This window comes from Cariama cristata, unplaced genomic scaffold (genome assembly GCF_000690535.1).
Source record: "Cariama cristata isolate BGI_N322 unplaced genomic scaffold, ASM69053v1 scaffold16870, whole genome shotgun sequence".
NCBI classification, from domain to species: domain Eukaryota; kingdom Metazoa; phylum Chordata; class Aves; order Cariamiformes; family Cariamidae; genus Cariama; species Cariama cristata.
The window spans coordinates 14,326-38,079 of record NW_009595448.1 but is presented as its reverse complement, the minus strand read 5'-3'; the positions used below and the strand labels follow the sequence as shown (position 1 = coordinate 38,079).

Here is a 23,754-nt window from a genome sequence, read left to right as displayed (position 1 = left end):
CTCTGACAAAAACATAGAAAAAAAGCATGCTAAAATTCAGAGGTGGGGGAGGAACTGAAGGAACTGAGAGTTTGGTCTGAATAAAGGTTGAAATATTTGGCTCCCAGAACATCTTTCTTAATGAAGCCCAGAACAGGGATTTAGTTTGGTTTAATTTTTTTAAGGAAGATTCAGCAGAGAGGAAAAAGATGTGAGGAAAGGAAAAAATAAGTAATTTCACTTGGCATTCCCTTTCTGCTGTTCTCAGAGTTAACTGCGATTTTCTTCATTACAGACTCTGCTGCCATCCCAGTATTGGTACTACATGGCTGAGATCAGTTTTTACTGGTCTCTCTTATTTACGCTTGGGATTGACAACAAAAGGAAGGCAAGTGGTCATATTTGGTTGTAACTAGAACCTCCGTTTCTGTGAGGAGTTGGAAAAAGTGTTTTTTAAGGAAAAGCACTGTCCTGATCCTGGATTTGGTGCAGCCACATGATGGCAGCATCCGTCTGTCCCTGGCACACCTGCACACATCCGTGCTCTCCGGGCTGCCAGGGCATCTCTCTGTGTCTGACAAGTCTTGCTTGTCACTTCATACACACGGAGTCCCTCAAGGGCTGTACTTGCTTGGTTCTACCGTTTTTTATTCTCTCCTTCACAGGATTTTCTGGCTCATGTCGTTCATCACTTGGTAGCCATTGCATTGATGAGTGGCTCTTGGTGTGGCAATTACGTGCGTCTTGGAACACTGGTGATATTTGTCCATGATACTGCAGATTTCTGGCTCGAGGTAGCTCTGCCTTCCATCTTTTTTGTTTGTTTGTTTTGGGTTTTTTGACTGGTGAAGGTTTTTTTGGGGTTTTCTAGTTGTTGCTCAGGTTATGTTCAGTGACGTTTTAATCTTTTTACCCCAAGTTTCCCACGATGCCTTCCTATCCCCACAGAGACATGGCTTCACAGATTCATAAATTGTAAGATAAAAAAGAGCTTCTAGATAATTTAAGTTGATACTCTGTTACAGAATCCATTATGAGAAAAGAGCAGAAGAGAAGTTCTTCAGTACAGAGCAGGGACTGGAAATACAGTTCCCTCCCTGGATTGTTCTTGTTTCACTGTTAAAATTAGACCAAATTGGCTAGCCTGTGAACAACTTGTCACGATACCAATTCTCAAGCAAATTTAGCAGCCAAACTTTTGGCTACTTCTCCAAACTGGCTTAATTTTGTCAGCATTCATTCACCCCTGTGTTGACTCAAGAGATACATCTACATTATATGGTTCTGGCTCAAGCTGTCCCTGAACAAGATATAACAGGTATCTACTGTGAAATAAAAGTTTCTTCCCCTGGACTGAAGGAGAATTCCCTTCTCTGGACTAAATACCAAGATTTAGAACTGTTCCTATTCTGCACACAGCACTGTGGTCACAGAGACTTGCTGCTGGGTTTCTAGGAAGACAAATGCACAGTTTCCTTCGATAGAGTTATTCTGAGATTATAGCACTAAGATTGAGAGCATAGTTTCATCACCTCTTTTGGTGGCAGTGTAAGCAACCCTTGTAGGCTGTTGTCTGTCGCTGTTCATTTCTGCTCCTGATACTCTATCCGTTGTATTGGAACCACTAGTTGTTGGGGTCATACAGTTGGGATTGGTCCGGATTAAATGCATACATACAGGTGTTTTTTTCTGGGTTACTTTTAATCCTGAACGGCTTTGTGGTCCAATTAACTATGTGGCCTTACAAAGAGTTGAACTGACAACTGGTAGGACAGCACTCAGATGGAAACTGAAGTTGGGTACCAGAATAACTTAATTCAGCCCTGCCACTCAAAAAAAAAGAAAGTTCATCAAATTGCTGTTTAAAACTTAGGCTTGGCACCTGAAGCTTTGCTTACACTTGAGAACAGCTGTTTCATTCAACAGTGCCCAGGCTGATTCCTAAATGAAGCATGGCGAGCTGTACAGTTCAGCTAGGGGAGAAGCAGCAGTTATAATCTTTATTGGCAGGATAGAGACCAACGCTAGGATGTCCAGCTCTCAAAAAGGAGAAAACAGAAGCTGAATTAGGCACAGAGAAGGGTCAGTAACGTGCATACACCAGAAAGCCTGTGTATAAGGGGTCACCGCTGCTCCTGAGCAGGCAGATGTGGCTAGCAGCTCCTCTTTGATTCAGCCCATTTTGAATCTGGTACAAGAATGAGGGATTACCTCTGTTTTCAAGAGCACTTTGTGTTTTCATGGCACTTTTATATTCTGATCGAAGAGCTGTTCTTTAGGCCTTTGAGACAGAGTCCTTTAAGATGAAAGAGAAATGTAAACAAAGAATCTGTTTTGGTACTGCTTTATTAGGTATCAGTAAAATGATTGCTTTACATGTCAAACAGGGAGGAAATTTTCTTCCTGCTTAGGTGGAAGATGAGTCTTTATTTATGAAAATGCAGAAAGGAACTTATTTCAGAGAATAGTTGTAATACATTTTATTTTATTTTTTTTTTATTCAATTCAGGCAGCCAAAATGTTTAATTATGCTCACTGGAAGAAAACATGCAATACGCTCTTTATTATCTTTTCAATTGTATTCTTCATCACAAGAATCATCCTGTTCCCCTTCTGGTAAGCAGTATTTAATGTAGTCACAGGCTTTTATTTCATTCCTGTTTCCATTGAGAGGTTAGTATTCATTGTGATGGGAAAAGGAAAGGAATGGATTGTACTTTAAAGAGCAGAAGCAGAACTTTCATTGTTGTCAGCTGCTAAAGACCAGCGAGAAGAGTTGACAAAAACTGTCATTTTCTTAAATTGAATTTAAGTAAAAATAGTTTTTAAATGAGCCTCTTGAAAATATGGTAACCTAAATGAAGGCTTGTATGTATTATTTAATTTATTTTTGTAAATTGTAGTTAAATGCTATGAGCTCCTGTATTTTCAAGGGGATTGAGCTACTTAACTAGGAGAAATAATTTTCCCTTTCATTCCGTCCCTCCTGCTGTAGCTGCGAAGTCAGAGTACAGTGTAATTCCTGTAGGATTGTCGTTAATTTTTTGTAGGGCCTTCTTTTTGCTACCTGGTTCTTGGGTAGTGCCTCACCTCAATCACTTACATGGGGAGCATTCAGAAAAGTTAAGGTGAACCAATTAATTTATGAAGTCAACACAAATAAATCATAATGTGCTAAATACTTGCATGATTTTGGAGTGCTATGATTTAATCTGCTTTGGAATATCCACATGGGTGCTTAGTGTGCTTAATGCTTAACATGTTTAGCTTTTTGAAAGTATTTGATGTGTTTCACATTCACGGTTTCATGGACTTGCTCTAGTGTGCCTTCATGCCCCTCCCTGCATGTGGACAAATCCTTAGAGACTCAATCTAGTTAAATTAATAGTTCTGAACATTGATCAGCACAAGGTTTTAATTTCCTGTAGTATTTTCTTTCAGAAATGCTGATGTCTTTTACTTTATTGTTATTTCTTGATTAACTATACAAGTGATCTCCAATCATTTTGCTTCACTGAGTTTCTTGTTCTTGAGTTCTTGAGCTTGGAAGCAAAACATAATGAGATTAAAGGGACTCAAAAAGCCCCAAATAATATAGAAGCAGTGAAGTCTGAAGATGGACAAAACATATGTTCGTTAACAAAAAGCCCTTGTTGCAAAGCCTGTAGGATTTTCTCTGGAGTGTGGATTTCAGATTAGAAAGAATTTGCATTAAAAAAAAGGCATAGACAAGCTCTGAGTTGCATAGTATCTAGACCACACAGAGCTGAAAACTTAAAAAAATAGGATTTTTTTTTCTAGCCTTATTTAGAATACTTTCGTGCAAGACTCAAATTTCTCATCTTCTGAAGTCTGTATTTCAATAGATGCATAATCTAGTTAAGATAGAACTTGTTAATTAATCTGTCATCTTTGCAGAGCTTTTTAATATTTTGTGGAAATAATTAATTAGTTTCAAATGTGAAATCAGAAATAGTTGTAAATAGCATGGAGAAGAAATCTTGCACCATAACAGTGACCTTTATTTTTTAGGATTCTTCGTGCCACGTTGTATCAGCCTACATACTACTCCACAACCCCTGTCATAGCCTATTTTTTATTCAATGGGCAGCTATTGATCATTCAAGGTTTGCATTTATATTGGGGTTACTTAATTTTCAAGATTTTGAGAAGATTCATTTTCTTAAAGGTAAGCAATTTTTATTCTGCAGAAAGACGTGTGAAATACCAAACAGATGCTAATACCTTCAATAGATTACTTGGAATTTCTTATTGTTTTTCTGAACTTTCATGTCAGCATTTTTGATAGGGATCTACAAAGCGTAGAGATGTTCAAATGTGCTTTCTACCTCTCATTAGCACACCCAAGGCCATAGATCAGACTATCAAAACTTCAGCTAGAACTTTTTTTTGCCTGTGTCTGATGTTTTGCTCTGATAGTGAAGGAGAAATGAGCTCTCCCAAAAACTGAAGCCCTAAGATGGTGCAGAACACAGAAATTCCTGTGTTCCAAATGAAAGCAATCTTTTCTCACTGGGCTTTGTAGGAACATTCCACGAAAGTAGAGAGATGAGTGGTGAGATCTCTAAATACTGCAGAAAACTTGTAGCCAAAGTTCTTCAGGTTTGTTTGTCTGAGGTGAGCTATACTTGAACACTGCTTTTGATTTAAGAAAACCATATGAAGCTGATCTGCTATTATATTATGACAATGAAATACTGTCATATTCAACTGGAGCAGAGAAACAGTGCGAGTCTGGTACTGCCATAATCTGCTTTTACCTTGTAGAGAAAACTCATGTGGGAAAAAGCTATAAAGAAAACTTTGCTGCCATTTAGGTCTTGTTTGATTGCCTGAAGTAGTAACATTTTCACAAGGTGTCTTGTCATGAAGTGTGCAGTGTAGTGCCGTGTAGGTAAAACATTTAGCCAAAAGCATTTAGAAAAGGACTTTGGAGAATGTCTTTTAAGATTTGGCATAAGCATTGACAGGTATATTTTAATAGTTAAGGTGAAACTTAAGTTGTGCTGTTGAGAAACGTTATTTCTTTTGAGGATCAAGATGCAAAAACTTAATTGAGCTGACTCTGTCCTTTTACCTGAAGCAGTTAATGCTGTGAAGCATCTTAAGGAAATAGAAATATTTCTTTCTACCCATATTTAATTGTTGTTTGACTGATAACAGAAACCATCCTATAATTATTGGATTATTGGATTCCTTCAAATCTTATGCAAACAGAGAGCTGGATATCATAGGGAGACCCAATGTCTTCCCTAGGAGAAAGCTGCAGTTACAAACTCAACCCTTGTTAGAGAGCGAACAGCTGTACAGAAGGGATAAATCTGTAGAAGAAATGGTTTGTGGTGTTCTGCTTCTAAAACATGCTTTTATGTTCCCTTAGACACTGAAAAGCTTGTATTTCTTGCATGTCTCCTACCTCTGTTAGATTAATTACAAAATTATTTCTGGCCTGGCTTATTGAGTGTTAAAGTGTTTTACTTCTCCTCATTTTCTTTTTTGATTTTGGCCTTGTCTCTGTGCTGTTCTAGCACAACTCTTCTGGTGAAATCAAGAGGGACACCCCTCTGCCTTGCAGCTGAGGAAGAGAAAGGCTTTGGCATAGTTCTCTGTCCGCATTCGTTGGGGTGATGAGAGCACAATGCAAGAAAGTCTTCAGATACAGTGGTGAAGAGGACCTTACTGGGCCAGCTATATAAGGCCATTCTGCCCTGCCTGCTTAGATGCCTTTGTAAGGGGCAGAAATGTTTTATTTTGAGATAAGAGCTTTTTTGTATTAGTCACTGCTAAAAAATGGGAAAGCATCAAGCCTGCATCCCTGCCATGGATTTTTGATTCCTTATACAGCTCTCTGAGAAGACAGTTTCCAAATAACATTTTTACAGTGGTAGCAGCAGCAGCCCTAGCCCTTTTCAGTCTGTATGACTTCAACTGGCTTACATGTGCAGCCTGTTTTCCATAGCGGTGGCAAACTTGGCTGTGAGGCTGTGAAAGCAGCCAGTGCCTCCAAAGCTGTAAAGGCAACATTGAAAAGAATGGTGTTTGCAAGGCAGCATTTTTATACCGACATATTTGTTATAGACATACTCCACACAAATAGCTGTTGCTATTTTAGTGAAATACCAGTAAATCATCATCCTTGTATTAGAAGGGTTTTGTTTCTCTGCCCAAGTTCTCATTCAGAAGACAGGCAATTTTTGACATTTTTCTTGAAGCAACAGTTAGCTACTTCAGCTGGAAAAATGAAGTCATGATGTAACTGGGAATAGGGACTGATGTTGTTGTTTAACTGAAGGAAGCTCTGAGCATAGCAAGGGTGTAAGGAATTTTTTTCAGTGCCTTCTGTGCCTTGAGCCACCCTGATTGGGTTGTTGGGGTCACCAGTGAAAACCACTATAGTGCAGCAGTTAACAGCTCCTAGCATCCATCCAGGGCAGGTGTCGCCCCTGATGTATCCTTCTGGACCATGTGGTCACACCGTCTGAAAGTCAATGGGCTTGAATTATTTATTCTCGGTGAGAAGTGCTGTTGTCCCTTGTCGAAGGACAGGTTAAAGGACTTGTCTGGGTCAGACATGAAAGGTGAGACTCGGTGGGGAATGTAGACAGGAGGGCCCAAGTCTCCAGGATATCATGTACCCACCAAGTCCCTTTTGCTGTTATTCAAAGGGTCACACAGAGCTGTGTCACATCTTGCTTAGAGCTGTGGGTCTAAATTCAGTGCTCTCATCTCCAGACTGTGGCAGGAGCCTTTGTTAAAGGCAGGAATTAATACAGAAATGACATCAAGTACTGCAGCTTCATGAGTTGGTAGCTTCTTCCATGCTTTACCCTTCCCCCCTCAGGGAGAGATGGCTTTTGTCGGAGACTGGCTGGTCAGAAGCTCTGAATCTCAGGTGTCACCTCCCCTCTGCACTAATAAAGGGGACAGTTATCCTCAGTCCTCTGGGATCGCTGCTCAGCTGACTGACTTGCTTCAGCAAAAAAGAACTTGGACTAAAAATCTTGCAATTTCCCTCCTCCCAAATACTGCAGCCAGAGATGAATAAAAATGAGGAAGACGGAAAGAAGGGAGGAGATGATCTTGCTCTGTCCCTCTGTGTCCTGTTTTCTGAGGCTTGGGAGTCTCTGGCACCAGGGCGAGTAGCACAGAGCAGCACTGGTCTCCAGGCTCAGGGGGCTTGTGCCACCTTTCCCCTGGCCCAGTCCTCCAGAAATGCCCTAAGAAGGGGGAATTCTGCATCGACAAGCTAAGCTGTACTCAGCTACTTTGCATTAAGAAGCTTTTTATTTTCTATGGGGGTAAACTTGAGGAGGCAGGAGTATTACGTTTTGTCAAATCAAAGGTTGTTCTTACTTCTGGAAAACATAAAAATACTCAAAAAAAGAACTCAAATGTCCTTTCTCATATGACATTTTGTGACCCTGTATATGAGTAAGGCATACGCATGCAAGAAAAGCCCTTGAAGGTCGGACTTACAGCCATGTATCTTCGATCAGTTCTGCTGCGAGAGGAAGAAGGACATTCTTCAGTGTAATTTCTTTTCAAGTTAAGTCAGGCAATTGCAATGTTAGCTGCTGGCTGCCATCTTGATGTCCAAGGCCTTTTGTTGCTAGGAAACTCCGTGTGTTTCTGTAATATTGTTCAACTACATGGTTAAATTACCCACTTGTATCAAGTTTCAAGCACCACTGAAACATGTCTAGTCATCATGTCTGCACATATGAGAATATTTTAGGAAAATTGAAAAAACATATAGAGAAGTATGTACATATGCATTGATTTAAAATAATCTCGCCAGGAAAATCCCGTGGAGATTAAACATTTTATTTCCAAGGTCAGAAAAAGGGAGCGAATGACAGCAGCTTAAAGCCACATTATTATGGCAAATTAAGATGTAAAATATATGTTAAAACCATTACACACAGAGTTAAGGTTTTGAGACTACAGTGCATTAAATCTTGAAAAATATGTGTAAGTTGTAGGAAATGGGCATGATGTCCACATGACTCAGATACTTCAGAGCTGATGCAAAGTCCATCAATGGCAGAAGGTAATGGCAGGTTTTTAACAGACTGTAATGTGACCAGAAATATGTTTTCTTTCTCTTTTAATTGTTTTGTCACTGTCAAACTGCCTTCAAATGAGGCAATGAGCTTCTTGCTCCTAAGTAATAGTGACCATTAGTCATCAGCTGCAGTTTTCTTTGATTCACTGTGCTTCTTTCTTCTTCTGGAAGCAGAAAAGACCCTGCAAAGCTGTAGAGCAGGCTTTTGGACTTGTCACTCTTCAAAAAAAAAGGAGCTGGTGCCACCTATGTATCTGCAGATTCCTTTGGTATTTTGTACTCAGTAAGCAGGCTTTTTAAAGATTTTTGGTTGGACATACCCGGGACCATGGTTTGTTCATTCCGTATTTGGTCCGAACTCCCAAGGGAACAGTGAGAGTTTAGCGTTCAAAGATAGAGTAGGGGTAGCTGCAAATGGTAAGAAAATACTATTTTGGGGGTTGAAATGAGAGCCATGAAATACTTGTTATGATACTTCTGCTCTTCCCTTCTACTTTAGCATTTTGTTCAGCCTGAGGATTGCGCTCATACTGAGAAATCTCTGCCAGTTCGAGTTAACTTTCTTTCCTTCATTCTTTCTTATATACTGCTACTGGAATGCCAGTAGAGTCCCTTGCCATGAAAAGTGGTTAGCCATATAAAGGCTCCTTAAATCAGTTACTCCCTTTTCTGTATCAAAAGAAGATAAACTACTAAAACTGTATCCCTAAAGGTGTGCCAGTGGACTAGAATACTTGATGTGTTTTAATATTAATGTGTAGGCAAGGCCTGAAAGTCCTCTGGAACACAGACATAATACGCTCTTATAAAACATGCCCTTACTGCTGATATTGAAGAATAATGATGCTTTACACCTGCAGAGGTGCTGGCCTATGTTACTTTCTATCTTTCTTGTTGCTAATTTATCTCTTTAGAGACTTGCTATAGCCCTTTGTGTAAGTTTTTAAATTAAGTCATACAGTCCCCAGAGGCAGTACTACCTGCTCCTGACAGATGCCTTTAGCTGAATTTAGCCTGAGGCTATTCAGACTCCCACAGCTTCTGCAGAACTTTCCTTCCCTGGGATTCTTTTATTATTTTTCCTCTTACTTTTTTGTGCTTGATCTGTTTGCATCAAACAAACTTTTATTTTTTAATAATTCATTTGAATCTTTTATTTATTTTGTAACCACATGGGTCCTGGGAGTATGGAATTTCAGTGCTGAACTTGGGTGAGAATTTTCTTGTTCATGAAACAAAGGCCCACAGCACATTGTTTAAAGCCACGCGTTTGTGGGGTTTTTTTTGTTTGCAAGTCCTTAAACATTTCCCCATGGAAGTACAGACTTCTGTATGACAGATTTAAGCCTGGAGCACTTGCTTTGCTTCCCTTAGTTGCCTTTAGAATCAGATCTATATCCTTTAGAATTAGACCATGGATCCACAGTGGTTAAAATCTCCTGGTTTACCTTTATTAAAGGAGAGTCACTCTTCAGGCTCCGTTCACCCAGGGGTGCTGTGACTGTGAACACTTAACTGGCCTGACAGCTGAGGCAGCACTGACTTTCTCACTGAACTGTGCAATAACTTGAGATATTTAATCCTAAACAGAAATCTTCTTTTTAAAACTACAGAGAGGAAAAAAGCTCTATGTACTATGAAAGTAGAATGGCCTCTAAAGAGATTACATTTTAAATCTCTTTTGTGGCAAAGAGAATTGGATCCAGTGTTCGTGTGCTTGAGCTGTGTGCTGTTCGGTGTGCATGAGGCACACCATAGGTGAGCTGAGCCTGATTGCTCCCAGCTAATAAACTCTGACTTTTAACTTCAGCTGTGAAAGGTCATCACACGACCCTGATCGTGCACAAGTGCTGCGCTTCCATACACCGTGCAATTACTGGGATGTGAAAATGAAGCATGAAATGAAATGTATATTCTGTTTTGGCATGCACAGCAGTTTACTGGACTCCTAAAAAGTCAGACTTTCAGCTGATTTTTTTTTCCTTCTTTCTGAAGCAGTAAAAAAATTCTATTTTCAGGGCGTTTATAATCAGAAAATGAAATTTAATGAGAATTAACACATTTGGTGAGAAGTCATTCGTTTCAGAAAAACGTCATTCTATGTGTCAATGGCTATCAGGATGCTGATAAAACAGACCAAGAGGTGTGCTCGCCTTAATTCCAAGTAGTAGTTTTAAAAGCAGTAATATATATTATTAGAGGATAATGATAATCTAGTTAGTTACAGTTTCATGACTCTGACTAGGAAGTTGTGGAAAAGATTTCACTGGAGATTTTGTGGTTACTTTCTAGACTGGGAAGGGCCAGAACACACTGATGTCCCGCTTTGGAGTTTCAGTTCTCTGAGTGAAGGTTCAGCACAAACACAAGACAGATCAAACTCGGCTAGCAGGGATTGCCTTTTCCCCATTTTAAAGGAAAATGGGTTAAGGAGAAGTTGAATTTGTTGGTTCTCAACAAATAAATATTTATAGCAGATTTTCTCATGAGGATAGCTTCTTAGGGGAACAAAATAGAACAAATGAAAGTTTTCCCTCTTGGAGATGAGAACCAGTCTATCTGGGAACCTTCCCAGTTGATTCAAATTATTGCCTTTGGGACACAAGCTTTTTTAATAGCCTGGAGATGGGAGCTAGCCAGCCAGGTCAGCAGCGTTGAAGGCTCATGCCCTAGTAAAGGGAAATTACTTCCTGTTATGACTTTCTTTCATCTGCATGTTTCCCATTCTGCTACAGCAATCTAGTTAAGCCCAGAGCCTGGCTGCGTGTCTCACTTTATGCTGCCAAATTTGTCTGAGGAAGGAGAGGCAGGCAGAAGAAAGCATAGAAGAGTAAAAGGTTTGCTGGTTGGTATTTACAATGATAGGCAAAAAGGAGAAAAGCTGCTGTGTGCATGCTGGGGAGCTCTGGAGTCCTACCCTTACTGGGGATTTGAAGTCAAGGCTGACCTCAGTAAGGTATCTTGTCAAAGTGTGTAGCCCAGCAGAGACTGTGAAAGAGGAAAAGCCACGAGTTCTTCTCTACTGCACAAATGTTACGTGCCAATCCAAGAGCACTGTCTGGTCTCCTTTGTCTCAACCAGTTCATTTTCCTGGCACTGTGAGTTAAAAGGCAGATTGGTATTTAAATCTTCACGTTTTACTCCTGGTTATGAAAGGGGTCAGCAGCTGATCAATGACTTCCAGGCAGGTATGTTATACGCTAAAATATTCTCAGATTTTAAAATAGCAGCAATGTTCTTTGCTGGAATTTTGATTTATTTATTTTTTTAATAAACTCTGTTTAGAATGTCTGTAATTCCACAATGCCTTTCACTTGAATATTATATAAAAATCAGGTGAAGTTTAGAAAACTTAAGTTAAGGACTGTTGTGACCATTATGGAGGAATGCACTAATGAGAAACTGAAGAAAGTAATTTCTGAGCATTTGATTGGAGTAGATGGGCCTGTGAGGGTACGCTGGGGTGGGAGCATTGGGGCAAAGTACCCTTCCACAGCCCTGTTATGCACACACAAGACTATGCAAGAGCAGACTCAGTCCTCTGGCCATAGTCCAACAGATTGAGTGTGTGGATGCTCCCTTTGCCTCTTGTACGTTGGCTGTGCCATAAATGGGGCTGTGCAGGTCTCTTATGTGCTGCCATAAAAGTCTACTGTGTCCAAAGTCGCTGAGTTTGATTTCAGTAGGAGCTGCAGATGACCACTGCCTCTAAGAATAGAAAATCCAAACTATATGTAATTCTGAAAGCAAAGCTTCCTGCCCTGGCCAGTTCAGCACAAGTCTGCAGTGTTGATACAGGGCCAGGTTCTCAGCTGGTATAAATGAGCACGGCTTGACTCGAAGTCAACAGGATTGTGTTAGTTTTCACCAGCAATGGATCTGGCCAAACAAGCACCCCCGTCCCTCTCTCTGCATTTATGTCTGGCACAAGGCAACTCTACTTTCAGTAAATCCCTGATCTAAATGACTCTTTTTATGTGAAAGTTCCTAATTCAGATAAAAGACAAATGTTGGTAAAGTTTTTGCTTTAAAATTAATTGATTTACCTTGCTGCTCACAGAAGGGCATTTGCTGACAGTTTTTCTGGCTTCCCTTGTTAACTGCTCATATCTTTTAATTTTGTAGCGAGATATTTATGAAATGTTCCATTTGCTGCTAGTTTTATATATATGCACCTACATAAAAACTACATATAAAAAAATAGTGTGCATATGTATTTTTTTCAGTTGCCAAAAATCAATTCACAGAGCAAACCCTAGGCCTTCTACAGAACTGTTGATGCCTTCATTTACTATTTTTAATTTATGCTGCAGAGGTTTGAGTTGTGACTTTCTTATGAGGTGAGTAATTCTCATACTTTCAGAGGGGTTCCCAGTACTGCAATCTGCTGAATAGATTAAAAAAAAAAAAAGCTTGAAATAAAGCTAGTTAATGATAGATTAATATCAATTGAGAAAGGAAATTGTCTTATATTGTATTTAAAGAAAATATGTTCTCCTAGGAGGACCTAAGAGTGCTCCATAATCCTTATTAACGCATGAAGAAGGGAAGAAATCTGAAAAGGAGCAGTCTCTCCTCCGTAACGCAATTCTAATAACTTTTGACCAGGCACAGCACACTACAGAGTTCACATCATTAGAAAGTAAACAAACCAACCGGATCAGTCTAATCAGGCAGTGATGGGTGTGAAGCATGTGAGGGTAGGATTTGCCTTGCATAAATTGAGTTGTGGCTAGCTCAAGTTCAAGGACCCTTCTGTAATCAGAGGAGGAAGAGTGGTGTCTCCAGTGAGCACTTCTCTGTGTCCAGTGTTGTCACCCCAGCAGTGGTGGGACAGGTCACCCTCTGGGGAGACCCGTTTTGCTTTCCATTGGTTATAGAGCAGTCCTAGGTAACAATCTCTGAGTAGATGCCCGACTTCCAGAATGCTGAACTTCTGTGAAGTAAAACTTCCACCAAGTGACTTAAGCACACAAGTCTCAGGGACTTCTAATTAGTTCATTAGGTACTACCTAAAGTATTCTATATCCAGCCTCGATAATCAGGGTGTTTAGAAACACTCTATTGAAATTATTTTAGGTATTGTGATATGAATGTCAAATGAAAAGACATTGCTTGTTAGGTATGTGACTTAAAATTAGATTGCTAATGTTTAAGTACTGAGATAACCTTTAGTTACATCACAAAAGGAATGAAATGCTTCCTAACAATGAAAACAGAGAAGTGAACACCTTAATGGACACATTAGATAGAAGTGCCTATCTTTACACGGTTGTATACGTTGCGGTTTCAGGTTAGTTTAATAGTGCTATAAGGCTTCTGTAGGAATATTCTTTAGCAGCTATGCTGTTTCAAAACATTCATTTTAAGTGCAGTATCATACCTCACTGAGAAAAGTGTGAGTGTCTGATCAGGTTTTTTGTAGCCAAAAAAGCATTTATAAGGAATAAAAATGCATGTTCTGATAAAAGTTCATACCACTGAACTCCTTGGCTTAATGCAAGTTCTGTCCTAGGGTAAAAAAAAGTTCACTATAGAGAACAGCATCAAATGCCTATTATATTGTTCTTTGTTTCTTTGCCAACTGTGGATTTAAAATTGGAATAATTCAAAAAGCAGTGGGACATTATGACTCACTCAGTACCTCCTGGGCTTTTGACATTATCGTCACTTGAGTGCAAGGTTTAGTTAGTAGAGTTCAATAACACAGCTAGCAGACTTTATTGAAACCACAGAGTACCTGATTAACTGTAAATAACGATTTATTTCTTCTGAACAGTCAGGGTATTATAGCTCCAGTTACAGGTGTGTTATGCTGAGTGACAACCCAAGTGATATTTTTTGAGGTTAAATTTACTCCTTCAATCTAAATCGGGGACATGTTCTAATAGTAACATCTAGTTTTATGAGACTATTCTTTTCAATATTTGTGGAATTAGTGTAACCTTTCTTTTAATTTGTTTTTCACATGTCTTCTTTGAGCTCCCTCTGAAACCTCCCAGTGGAAAGCTTGTGGAATGGGGAGAAGAGAGAGAGAGATTAAATAAGAGTAGTTTTGGCCACAAGATGTCCAACACAATTAATCTAGAAAGTCTGCATCTTCATTTAAAAACTGCAGAAAGCAGAGTCCAACAGCGCATCTTCCATGGAAGATCAACATTATTTATGTTGCCTAGTGTGTATAAGCTGAAAAGGGAAATATATTTTCCAATAAAATCTTCCAGGCTGGAAATACAGAACAGTTTGCTTGAATCCAAATGTGTATTGCTTAGTCTCCACAGGAAAGTAAAGATCTATTAAGTCATATGTCAGCTGAGTTGAATTATTGATGTTGAATTAAACATGTTGAAGTCAGAGATTCATCAACTTTATAGTAATATTTGTTAGAAAAGTACCCCCTTCTCTCTATTTGGACTGACTTTTTATTATCTCTCTTGTTTATTATCTCTTTTATTTGAGTCAGTGGTTGCTGACCTGACTAATAGCTTTCATCTTTTTACTGCAAGCTGTTTCCATAAAAAGAGGTGCTGTGGAATTTATTGTCTTTACATTGAAAAATCAAAATCTAGTCAATATGTTTGTAGATATTTAAATGAAAATATTCTTAAGGTAGAATTAAGGTATAAGATTTAGGACATTCTGATTTTAATATAAGATACATTTAAGAGTCTGGAAATTCCAACTGAAGGATAAGAATAAATATTTGAAAATCCAAAAATCTAAATTTCACCAAATTAGAGAACACATAATTAAAATTCCAGAATCATCTGTGAATTGCTTTTATATATCTGTACCTGGTAGAAAAAAATCCAGTGGACGTAAATTATGCTTATCCTAAAAGATTAATTGGTCTTAGTCTTGTCCAGGCAGGGGCAAAACTGAAATCTCTTTATGCTGCTGAGAAACCTTGAGTCACTGTTAATCCCACCAGATGAGTTAGGCGTGGTACCTCTCCCACCCCACCCACGGACACAGTTACACCAGTGATAAAGAGTTTGAACTGGTAGGGACTGGTCTTGCCTACTTTTGCCTGTGGTAATGCTCAGCAAGCCTGCTGGTTAGCGGAAAAAGCAAACGAACGAACATGCCCCCACCACTGTACTCCCAAACTCACACCATGAATTTGTGAACCAGACCCTACACTATTGCCTTCATAATGCCAACTGAAGTTATTGCATGCCTCCTAAAAAGTATGTGCCTTTGTCAGGGAAAACCAGGGAGAAGCTGGATTGGAAGCTGATTCATGAAAAAAATGTTGTAGCGTCTGAACTTCACTGCAGAAACATCTTCTGCTCAGATCTCTCTCAGCCAGATTCTTTTTCTTTTTCTCCGTGCTGCCACAGTGGCTGTTTCTGTTTCGGAGCATGTCATCATAGTAACAGCTTACATTTTGAGACCTCAACTTGACAACCCGCAGTACGCCACGTTGACCTGACGATGCGTTTGCTAGCAAGTGCCCTTCCCCTTCTGGGAAAGCAGAAGGCATGTTGCTAAGGCTTCCTTACTGTTTATAGGATCAAGCTACGTTGCTGCAATATATTTTTGCCTCTTTTTTTATACTGCTTGGCACTGTCTTTCCCTCTGCTCTTACACTTTCCGCTTCAAATACTGCATAGCAGATAGGAAGCCATGGCTTCATTGCGACCTCAACGCACGCATGGACAAAGATGCCCTGTGCCCAATAAAGGGGAACAGAAGAGAAAGGTGGTGTTGGCCCAGTCCCACTTCTCCACCAGTGAGCTTCAGATGGTACCAGCAGCACCTAGGAGGAGGAAACCCACACTTCCATCTGTCTTCCAGCACAGCCGTGTCCTTCTCCTGATGCTCTCATCAGCGGTAGCAGAGAGAACGCAGCAGCAAAGGCTTGTTGAGGGAAGTAATTTCTGAGGCCTTTATTGAGAGACAAACTTGCACAATTAGGAGTAAATTCTCTGGTAGTTTATATGGAATCACAGAATGGTCAGGGTTGGCAGGGCCCTCTGGAGATCATCCCATCCACCCCCCCTGTCAAAGCAGAGTCACCTACAGCAAGTTGCACAGGATCACGTCCAGGAGGGTTTTGAATATCTCCAGAGAAGGAGACTCCACAGCCTCGCTGGGCAGCCTGTGCCAGGGCTCTGCCACCCTCAAAGTAAAGACACTTTTCCTCATATTCAGATGGAACTTCCTGAGTTTCAGTTTGTGCCCATTGCTCCTTATCCTGTTGTGGGCACCACTGAAAAGAGTCTGGCCCCATCCCCCTGACACCCACCCTTAAGGTCTTTATAAGCAGTGATAAGATCCCCTCTCAGTCTTTTCTTCTCCAGAGTGAGAGATGGAGACGTGACCAATGTTTTTCTGCTTACAAGAAGCTGGAAGTGGCTAATGAAGTGTGCTCATCTCTTAATTTCAAGAAGTCTTTCTCCTTGCTGAAGTGTCTTGGAAGGTCCTTTACTGTTCACGTAATAAGATGTGGTGCTAATGACTTGAATGATACATGTTCTAACAACGGTGAAATGCAAGAAGCGAAAACTACCTTAACAAATACGGTTCATTTAACTAAAAGAGGCAGACTGAGCAGCAGGTGGAAGGGTTAAACAAAAGGAAAAAAGATTATAAAAGTTTGCGGCTTTGGCTTCACTACAAATGGCTCTCTTGCAGACTTTATAGCATTAGTGTTGCTTCTCATAAACCTTGAAACCATTCATCCATTTAGAAAGATTAAATTGGTTAGTCATCCAGAACATAAAATATACACATCCATTTTGTCTGTTACCCTAAACCATCTGAAGTATAATAAATGCAGTTGATGCCATTAGACCAAAGCACTGAGCATTAATGATGTCCTTGGTTGTGGTACTTACAGTTTGCCAGCTCTTGTGTTTCTGACAGTATATTCATCTGTTGTTGCTCAGGGACGGTAAGAGCAGAGTCTTTGAGTTGGAAAACACAACTGTAATAGATGATGTGAGCGGCTCAGAGAAAACATCTTGGTATTAAAGCAGGGAAAATCCTAGAAATGTTACATTTTTTTGTTATTCTTAGGTCAAAGTTAAGAGGCACAAACTTCACTTATGCTATCTTAATATATTTATAATGGCCTGTTAAACAGTTTGCAAAGACAGATCAATTTGGTTTTCTAGTTACGGATGAAGCTATTGCTATTTAAAGTTCTGTTCTGTCACTTAAACAAGCTAGACAAAAATGGCCAGACTCTTCTAAAGCAAGAATTTGTAGAGGCACTTGGTCAAGAAGCAGGTTCATGATTAAAAATATAATAAAAAATTAGATTTGATTTAGCAGCATTTTTCTTAATTAATATCGGGATTTCAGAAGTAGTACTCTTTCCTAGAATTAAGCAGATTTGCAATAGAATACAAAGAAATTTTTTTTTCCTGCTGCTTTGAAATATGTAAGATATTATCTCAAATGCAGGGATTTCCAGTGTGCTGGAAAAACAATTACATGTGTTTTAATTACTACATATAGTGCCTTTAATCAGAGCACCCAGCTTGACAGCATTAAAACTGGGAAGCAAATCCTATCCGAGTTTGCAGTTCTGTGCTGGAAATGCCAGCTCATTCCTATGGGAACCAGGAATTGATGTCACATATCAGCTGTCATTCAAAGCGAAGCAAATTGCCAGCTATTTTTAAGCATATGCTTGAGTACCAGCAACTTCTGTGGACCACAATGAGGTACGCAAAATTAAATATATGCTCACCAGTCTCGAGTCTATTCACAAGGAGCACAAAAGCACTCCTCCCTGCATTTGCAGCCTCAGCCAGAGGCTGCTCAGGAAGAGGAGAGTACTTCCAGGAGGGAGTCTAGCACATTCTGCATCAGACACTGTACTGAGGTTTAGTTTGCATGCCTTTTCTGAAATATTTCTGGTGGCAAAAAAAAGTAACAAGCCTCCCCCCACACCCTCAATGTTTGTCTTTTACTACAAATACAAATCGCAAAACTAGTAGGAGCGAGGGAGGTGATCTGAAAGAGGCAGAACCTCATAAATTGTTTGTGTGGGAAAGACTGTCTCTCCTTTTCTCTAACTGATGGCATGCCAAGTTTATTTTACAGTATTTACAGTAAGATTTGTTTGTTTTGATACCCTTTGTATGTTGTTAGGGAGAAGGCAAAGGAAAATCTCCAGGAAGTTTATAGTTTCTGATGAGACAGAGTTTAGGCTTTAATTTTCTTTCTAGTCCTATACATTTTACTAGAGGTGTAATATATGAAGGGATATGAGATTGCAATTGGATGAGTTATTACTGAGCTGACATTTATTTTCTCTGTATGAACTTGGTGCTTAAGAAAGACCTCAGACCAACAGGCTAAGAAAGTGAAATTGTTAGTTCATTCTGAGAGCAGATACAGGATGGGCAGGAACAACCCTGGTTTCTCCTTTCTGTGTCTCATCTCTGACCTTGGCACATCACTCCAGGAGCAGGAAGAACGTGCAGTCTCTGCCTGTTTAGTTGAGGTCCAGCCAGATGACAATGAGAACAAATTTATCCACGATGGAGCGGTCCCCGGTGTGGCTGTACAGGCAGCAGATTGTCTGCACAAGGGCTAACATGCCTGCCAGCTCCAGCACACAGCTCTGGAGGCAACGTACTCCGTTACGAAGAGAAGCCTCAGGTCTCCCTCAGCAGACCGTCCTGCAGGCCAAACACCCTTCTGTTACAAAAAGACACCGTGCCACCTGTGCTCCTCGGTACTTGAACATTGACACCACCTGGCTGTTAAATTTGGGGAGTTCCCATTAACAAACTAAATACCCTGGTGCTAATGGGTAAATTGTCAGCCACAGTGTGAGGGCCCAGGTTTTGATCCTCAGTGAGAGGTGGTCTATTAAATCATGGGTTGCTGGAGCGGGAATGACTACTGTCCACCTCTTCCAACACAAGAATGAGAGGGTATTGGGTGGTATCAGGTCTGCCAGACACCTTCAAAGTAACTGGAAGAGACAACCGCAGTGGTGGCTGCTAATATGCAGGAAACTGCTGGAGGTGGCAAAAGTTTCTTAGGTGCCTACTTTGATCTCATTTCTGTTCTCAGTCACCGCTTAGGCAGAAGGAAGTGTTTACTTGATTTACAGCGTCTTTAACTACAGCATCCCACCCTGAGTCTGCTGAGCAGGTCATTGGTTGGTATGGAAAGTCCTTCCAGGGAGGCAGGTACTGCTCTTGCAAGCTTGTTGTACTGAAAGGGAAATAGAGGTGTTTGGTTTTAATGCCAAAGCCTTGATTGTTTGAACCAAACTTCTGAACACATTGTAGGGTCTTGGGTTATGACAGGAGTTGAGAAATAAGAGACTAATGGTATATTTTATGTGCTGTGGCAAATAGCACAGAATTGTCTTACATTTCCCTAAGCTTTGCTGTGAAATACTGGGTAGACACAATGTCTTTTTTCTGTGTGGCAGAAACATTCGTTAGCAAGTGCCATCTTTGACTGTCTGGGGATGCAGCGTGATTGTCACATGTTAGAAGCCGTTCCTGTAGAGCTGGGAAGGGATTTTCGTAAGGGCAGACTGTCTTGCTGACCCCCTTTCATTTCCGCTAATGGAGCAGCCATCCTCTCCTCCCTGGCAATTCCCTTTGCAGGGTGATGTACCTAAGGTGTATATGGTAGCTGTATAGATGTGGCCTCCCCTTTGCAAATGTTGATGTGATGTATACACCATTAAGCAGGGAAGAATATTTTAGGGTCAGTAAGTCTCTTTAAGCAAAGTTAATACCAGGAGATTCTGGCACAACTGGTCACTGTTTAGCTTACACCCGTCAGAAGCAGGCAGCCTCTCAACTCCTATGTTTGGGCAAGTGTATTCAACATATTTAGCTTTTAGCCAATATTCTTTTCATCTTTCCTGCACTTCACCACTGTTAATTAATCCTGCAGCACCCAGGGATTACTAGTAACGCTTTACAAGGGAAAGCAGAAACAAGCAAGAAGAGGTCAAACAACTGGGCCAAGGTCATAGAAGAAATTTTGCCTAAAGAACATTAGGTTCTGCAAGATTAAAGTGGTGTTAACTGGTCTGTCCCTGGATGTCAGCCTACATTTTGGCAGGAGAGGCTGTTTCTGGGGGGCAGTTTTGATATTGTCTGGTGTATTTAAAGCTCCTCTTTCATTTGTTCCCTTTAGCACATTTTTGTTACTGAGGCAAATGGAGGACACAGGAGTTTTGTCTTCAGAGGATGATGGGGAATTTCCAAGAAGGGAGAATGTCTCACATTTTATGCACCATCTTTTCATTTTGCAATTGCAAATGGGGGCACCTAACTAATGAAATTAATAGGATATTTTTTCAAAGTCATTGCAAAGGATTAGATAGCCAGTTCATTTTAAAAATAAAATGCTTGTCTGGCACCCGTAGGCCTTTTTGAAAGTTCTGCACTGATAACAGCAGTCCTGTAACTTACCTGACAGTAAATACTGCCGGTATAGAATATGCTCACGGTGCTTTCTTCTCCCTAGAACTTGAAAGATGACCGGAGCGATGAAGAAGAGGAAGATTCTGTTACAGATAATGAAGAGGAGTCCACACAGAATGCCAACAAGAATGGCTGTGGCTCAAGCAAACATCTCCTAAACAGCAGTCGCCACTAGCTCCCTCCTGCCTCACCTCCTGCAGTGATTTCTGCTCTGGTTTTAACTCAACCTACAGGATAGAATTTAAGTTAAAAGGCTTCTGAGAGACTGTGATTGATTTATTGTTGGCTACCGGACCTGGAAAAAAGCCCAGTCTAGAGGGGTGGGAAAAATTGCATAACGTGACAAAATAAGTTAATGACCTGCTTCCTCAGTCGTTGCTACGTGTTTGGAAAGACATTTGGACACACTGGCTGACAGTGCTTAACAAGGTCAAAGCTCAAGAGCATCAGATCATTTAGAGTCCCATCAATTCTAACATTGTTTTTCAGTTTGATATATTTTACCAAGTGGTTTAATTGACAGATTTTTTTGTGGTAGGTAGGTAGTGTGAACTCCATTAGGAACCAAAATTATCAATGTGGGAAAAATCTGACAGTGGTGTGCAGTGACTAGTATTTTAGTCTTTTCAGTTTAAACCCTCATCAAAACAGCCATTCTTTGTGACTTAGATTTCATTTCCTGGAGGCCAGTGGAAGCTTACATGGATGAAGTCAAATTACTTCCCTGTGAAGAGCTGGCTTCACTGCAGAAATATAGTCTTTCTCCAAAATATGCTGTAAGATAAATAGCTCAAATATTGTGTTGTAAGATTTACCTGTCAAGGAAGTCACTGTTAAAGTAGCAAAACTCCGTCCCAATTCTCCATTTCTCAAATGCCTTTCGTCTCAGTCATTTTGGCCCAGTGTTAGAACAGAAGGTCTTCTCACAGGTTCTTTTGCACTTCTTATTTCTCTTCAAAACTGCTGAACACCCCCTGTTCCTGACACATCTACAGCCCAGAAGATTAAAAATAAATCTCAACCATTCCCCTCTTGCGAGCTCGTCTCACACAGCGGCACCGGATGACTGTCTCTCAGGAGCGAGTCCCCTAAATTCTGTTTTGTGGTTCCTGTGTGTTCACTGCACGTATCTGGGCATTGGGGGAGCATGGGACCCGCAAGGAACATCACGTTGTCAGTGCTGTGTATTCATTTGATAATAGGATCTGTATTTCCATCTCTGCTCTTTGTGAAAATCGGGAATCACACCGGCTGGAGCCAAACTTGGATGTGAGTCTGTGACTTGGGCCACGCATTGTTGTTTATGCTGTAAGAAGTGGAGGAACAGTGGATGTTTTATCAGCTCCTCTTACCAAAAGTGCCTCTGTCCTAAGCTTGCACTTTTGTTCTAATAGTAGTGCAGTCGGCAGCAGCATTTTTAGTCTCGGGGCTTTCCAAGGAGGGCCTGGGCCTTTTAAACAGGGTGGTACCAGTCTCATTTCCAGATGCATTAGCTCACAAGGTCATAAATGATTTGTGTCATAAGTTTTAGAGGTTACAGGCTGTCCATGTGGTTCTACAGTAGCTGAGATCATCTGGTGAACTAAATCCAGTAGCTTGATAGAGACCAGAGGGACCACTGCTAGAACAGCCTTAGTGCGGAGCTTTGGGTTCGGAAAGGCTCTTTTCCTCTGAAGGCTGCTCAGGCAGGAACTTGGTGACCTACGGGAAGCGCTATGTGACTGACTTGTTTGCTCAAGATTTCCTTGGCAAAGGGGATATAATTCAGTGACTGAAGCATTCGAAAGAATGAGAAATGTTTGGGATCTCAGATATGAAGAAAAAAGTGTTTTCTGTGCAGCTACAAGAAACTGTAGAAGTACTTTGTTACAGAGGCTGGTAGCATGAAAATATCTACGTACTGTCTCTTGAACTAGGCTGTTTTAATTTTTTACTTAGATTTTGGACCATGTGATACCCCAAACGTTTATGTGTTACCACAAGGAGAATTACACACTGAGAAAGGACTATGGTCTACAGCTTCTGAGAAGGATAGGAAATGTGCAGTAGTGGAATGGGACTCGTGAACCGGTGTAGTTAAGTAGCGCTGCTTGGGCTGAGCGGGCAGAATTCCCTCAGTAGTTGTTGTATAGCAGTGTGCTTCCTTACGTAGCTGTGGAGAATACCTTAAATACCGCAGTGTGGGTTTATTGGAAGTGTAAGTACTTATTACATCATCTAAAGCCACTGGTGAGTTTGGCAGGGTCACAGTTGCTTATCGGGGCCTGTTTATTGCCTACATGAAAAGAACTGACCTTTCCTAACAAAACGTAGAAACCCGACGTCTTGGAGGCTTTACGCTCCCTTTGAGAGCAGTGGAGACAACGATGCTTTCTTCAAGACATAATGGGGTTTTGGGAGATCGCCAGGGTATTATCATTTAATTTGGGTGCCAGAAATCTTTCCTGCTATGACTGGGAAAGGAATTCGGGAAAGGAAACACGAAGAATGATGTTGTCACAGGAGTGAGCCTCTGAACAACTACTGAGTTTTAAACTGGAATTTATAGTCTCATTGAGGCCAAATCTTCCCCTTCCTACTCGGACAAATCTCCCACTGAAGCCAATTAACTCTATTGGAGTCTTGCCTAGGAAAAATTTTGGATTGCAGTTATCCAACCTAATTACAAGACCTGTTGTTTTAAATCAGTGTGAAACTAGCGTCTTAAAGGAAGAGTAAAAGGTAGATAAATACATTCAAACATAAAATGTTGAGGCAAATTTTGGGTGGGTACAGAAGAATATGGAAGAAAATAACATCCTGAAGGCGAAGATTAAGTCTAAGCACAGTAAACAACCAAACAACTACACCGGATGGCAGTTAGGGGTATGGAAGGACAGGAGGCCCTGCAGGGCCCTTCCAGGGGGTTACTGTCATGGCCAACCAACGTGATGAGACCTAAAAGTTCTGAGCATGAACCACGAGGTACTAGTGATAAATACCCACAGCACAGAAAGAAGTGGGAACTGACTGTCCCAGTGGGACTGGACACACGTCCTGTCTTAACAGCAGATTAGTCATTCCTGGAGTTACATGCGTTTCTTTTTCCAGTTTTTACTGTTAGAAACTCGGAAACAAGAAGTTGAGGTCATGGGGAACACAGTTTGCGCTACAGAAATTAATGTCATGGTGCTTCAAGGTCTTCAGTCTATTCAATGCCCTTAACATTTTTTTAATCTTACTGTGAAAAGAGTCTCAAAATGCAAGTGCAGAACAATTGTATGAAAAGTG

The 23,754-nt window shown here is 40.6% G+C and overlaps 1 protein-coding gene across 1 annotated transcript in view; it reads left to right on the top strand.

Moving 5' to 3' along the window:
* The window catches only part of CERS3 (ceramide synthase 3), a 31,054-nt gene extending 10,176 nt beyond the window's left edge, over nt 1-20,878 (top strand). Inside the window, exons 6-10 of the mRNA XM_009702243.1 lie at nt 275-367; nt 645-773; nt 2,489-2,595; nt 4,012-4,168; nt 20,528-20,878. Coding sequence (XP_009700545.1) covers nt 275-367; nt 645-773; nt 2,489-2,595; nt 4,012-4,168; nt 20,528-20,659 — 618 coding nt within the window. The 3' untranslated portion in view covers nt 20,660-20,878. The remainder of the gene's footprint in view (nt 1-274; nt 368-644; nt 774-2,488; nt 2,596-4,011; nt 4,169-20,527) is intronic.
* Nucleotides 20,879-23,754: the final 2,876 nt, after the last annotated feature.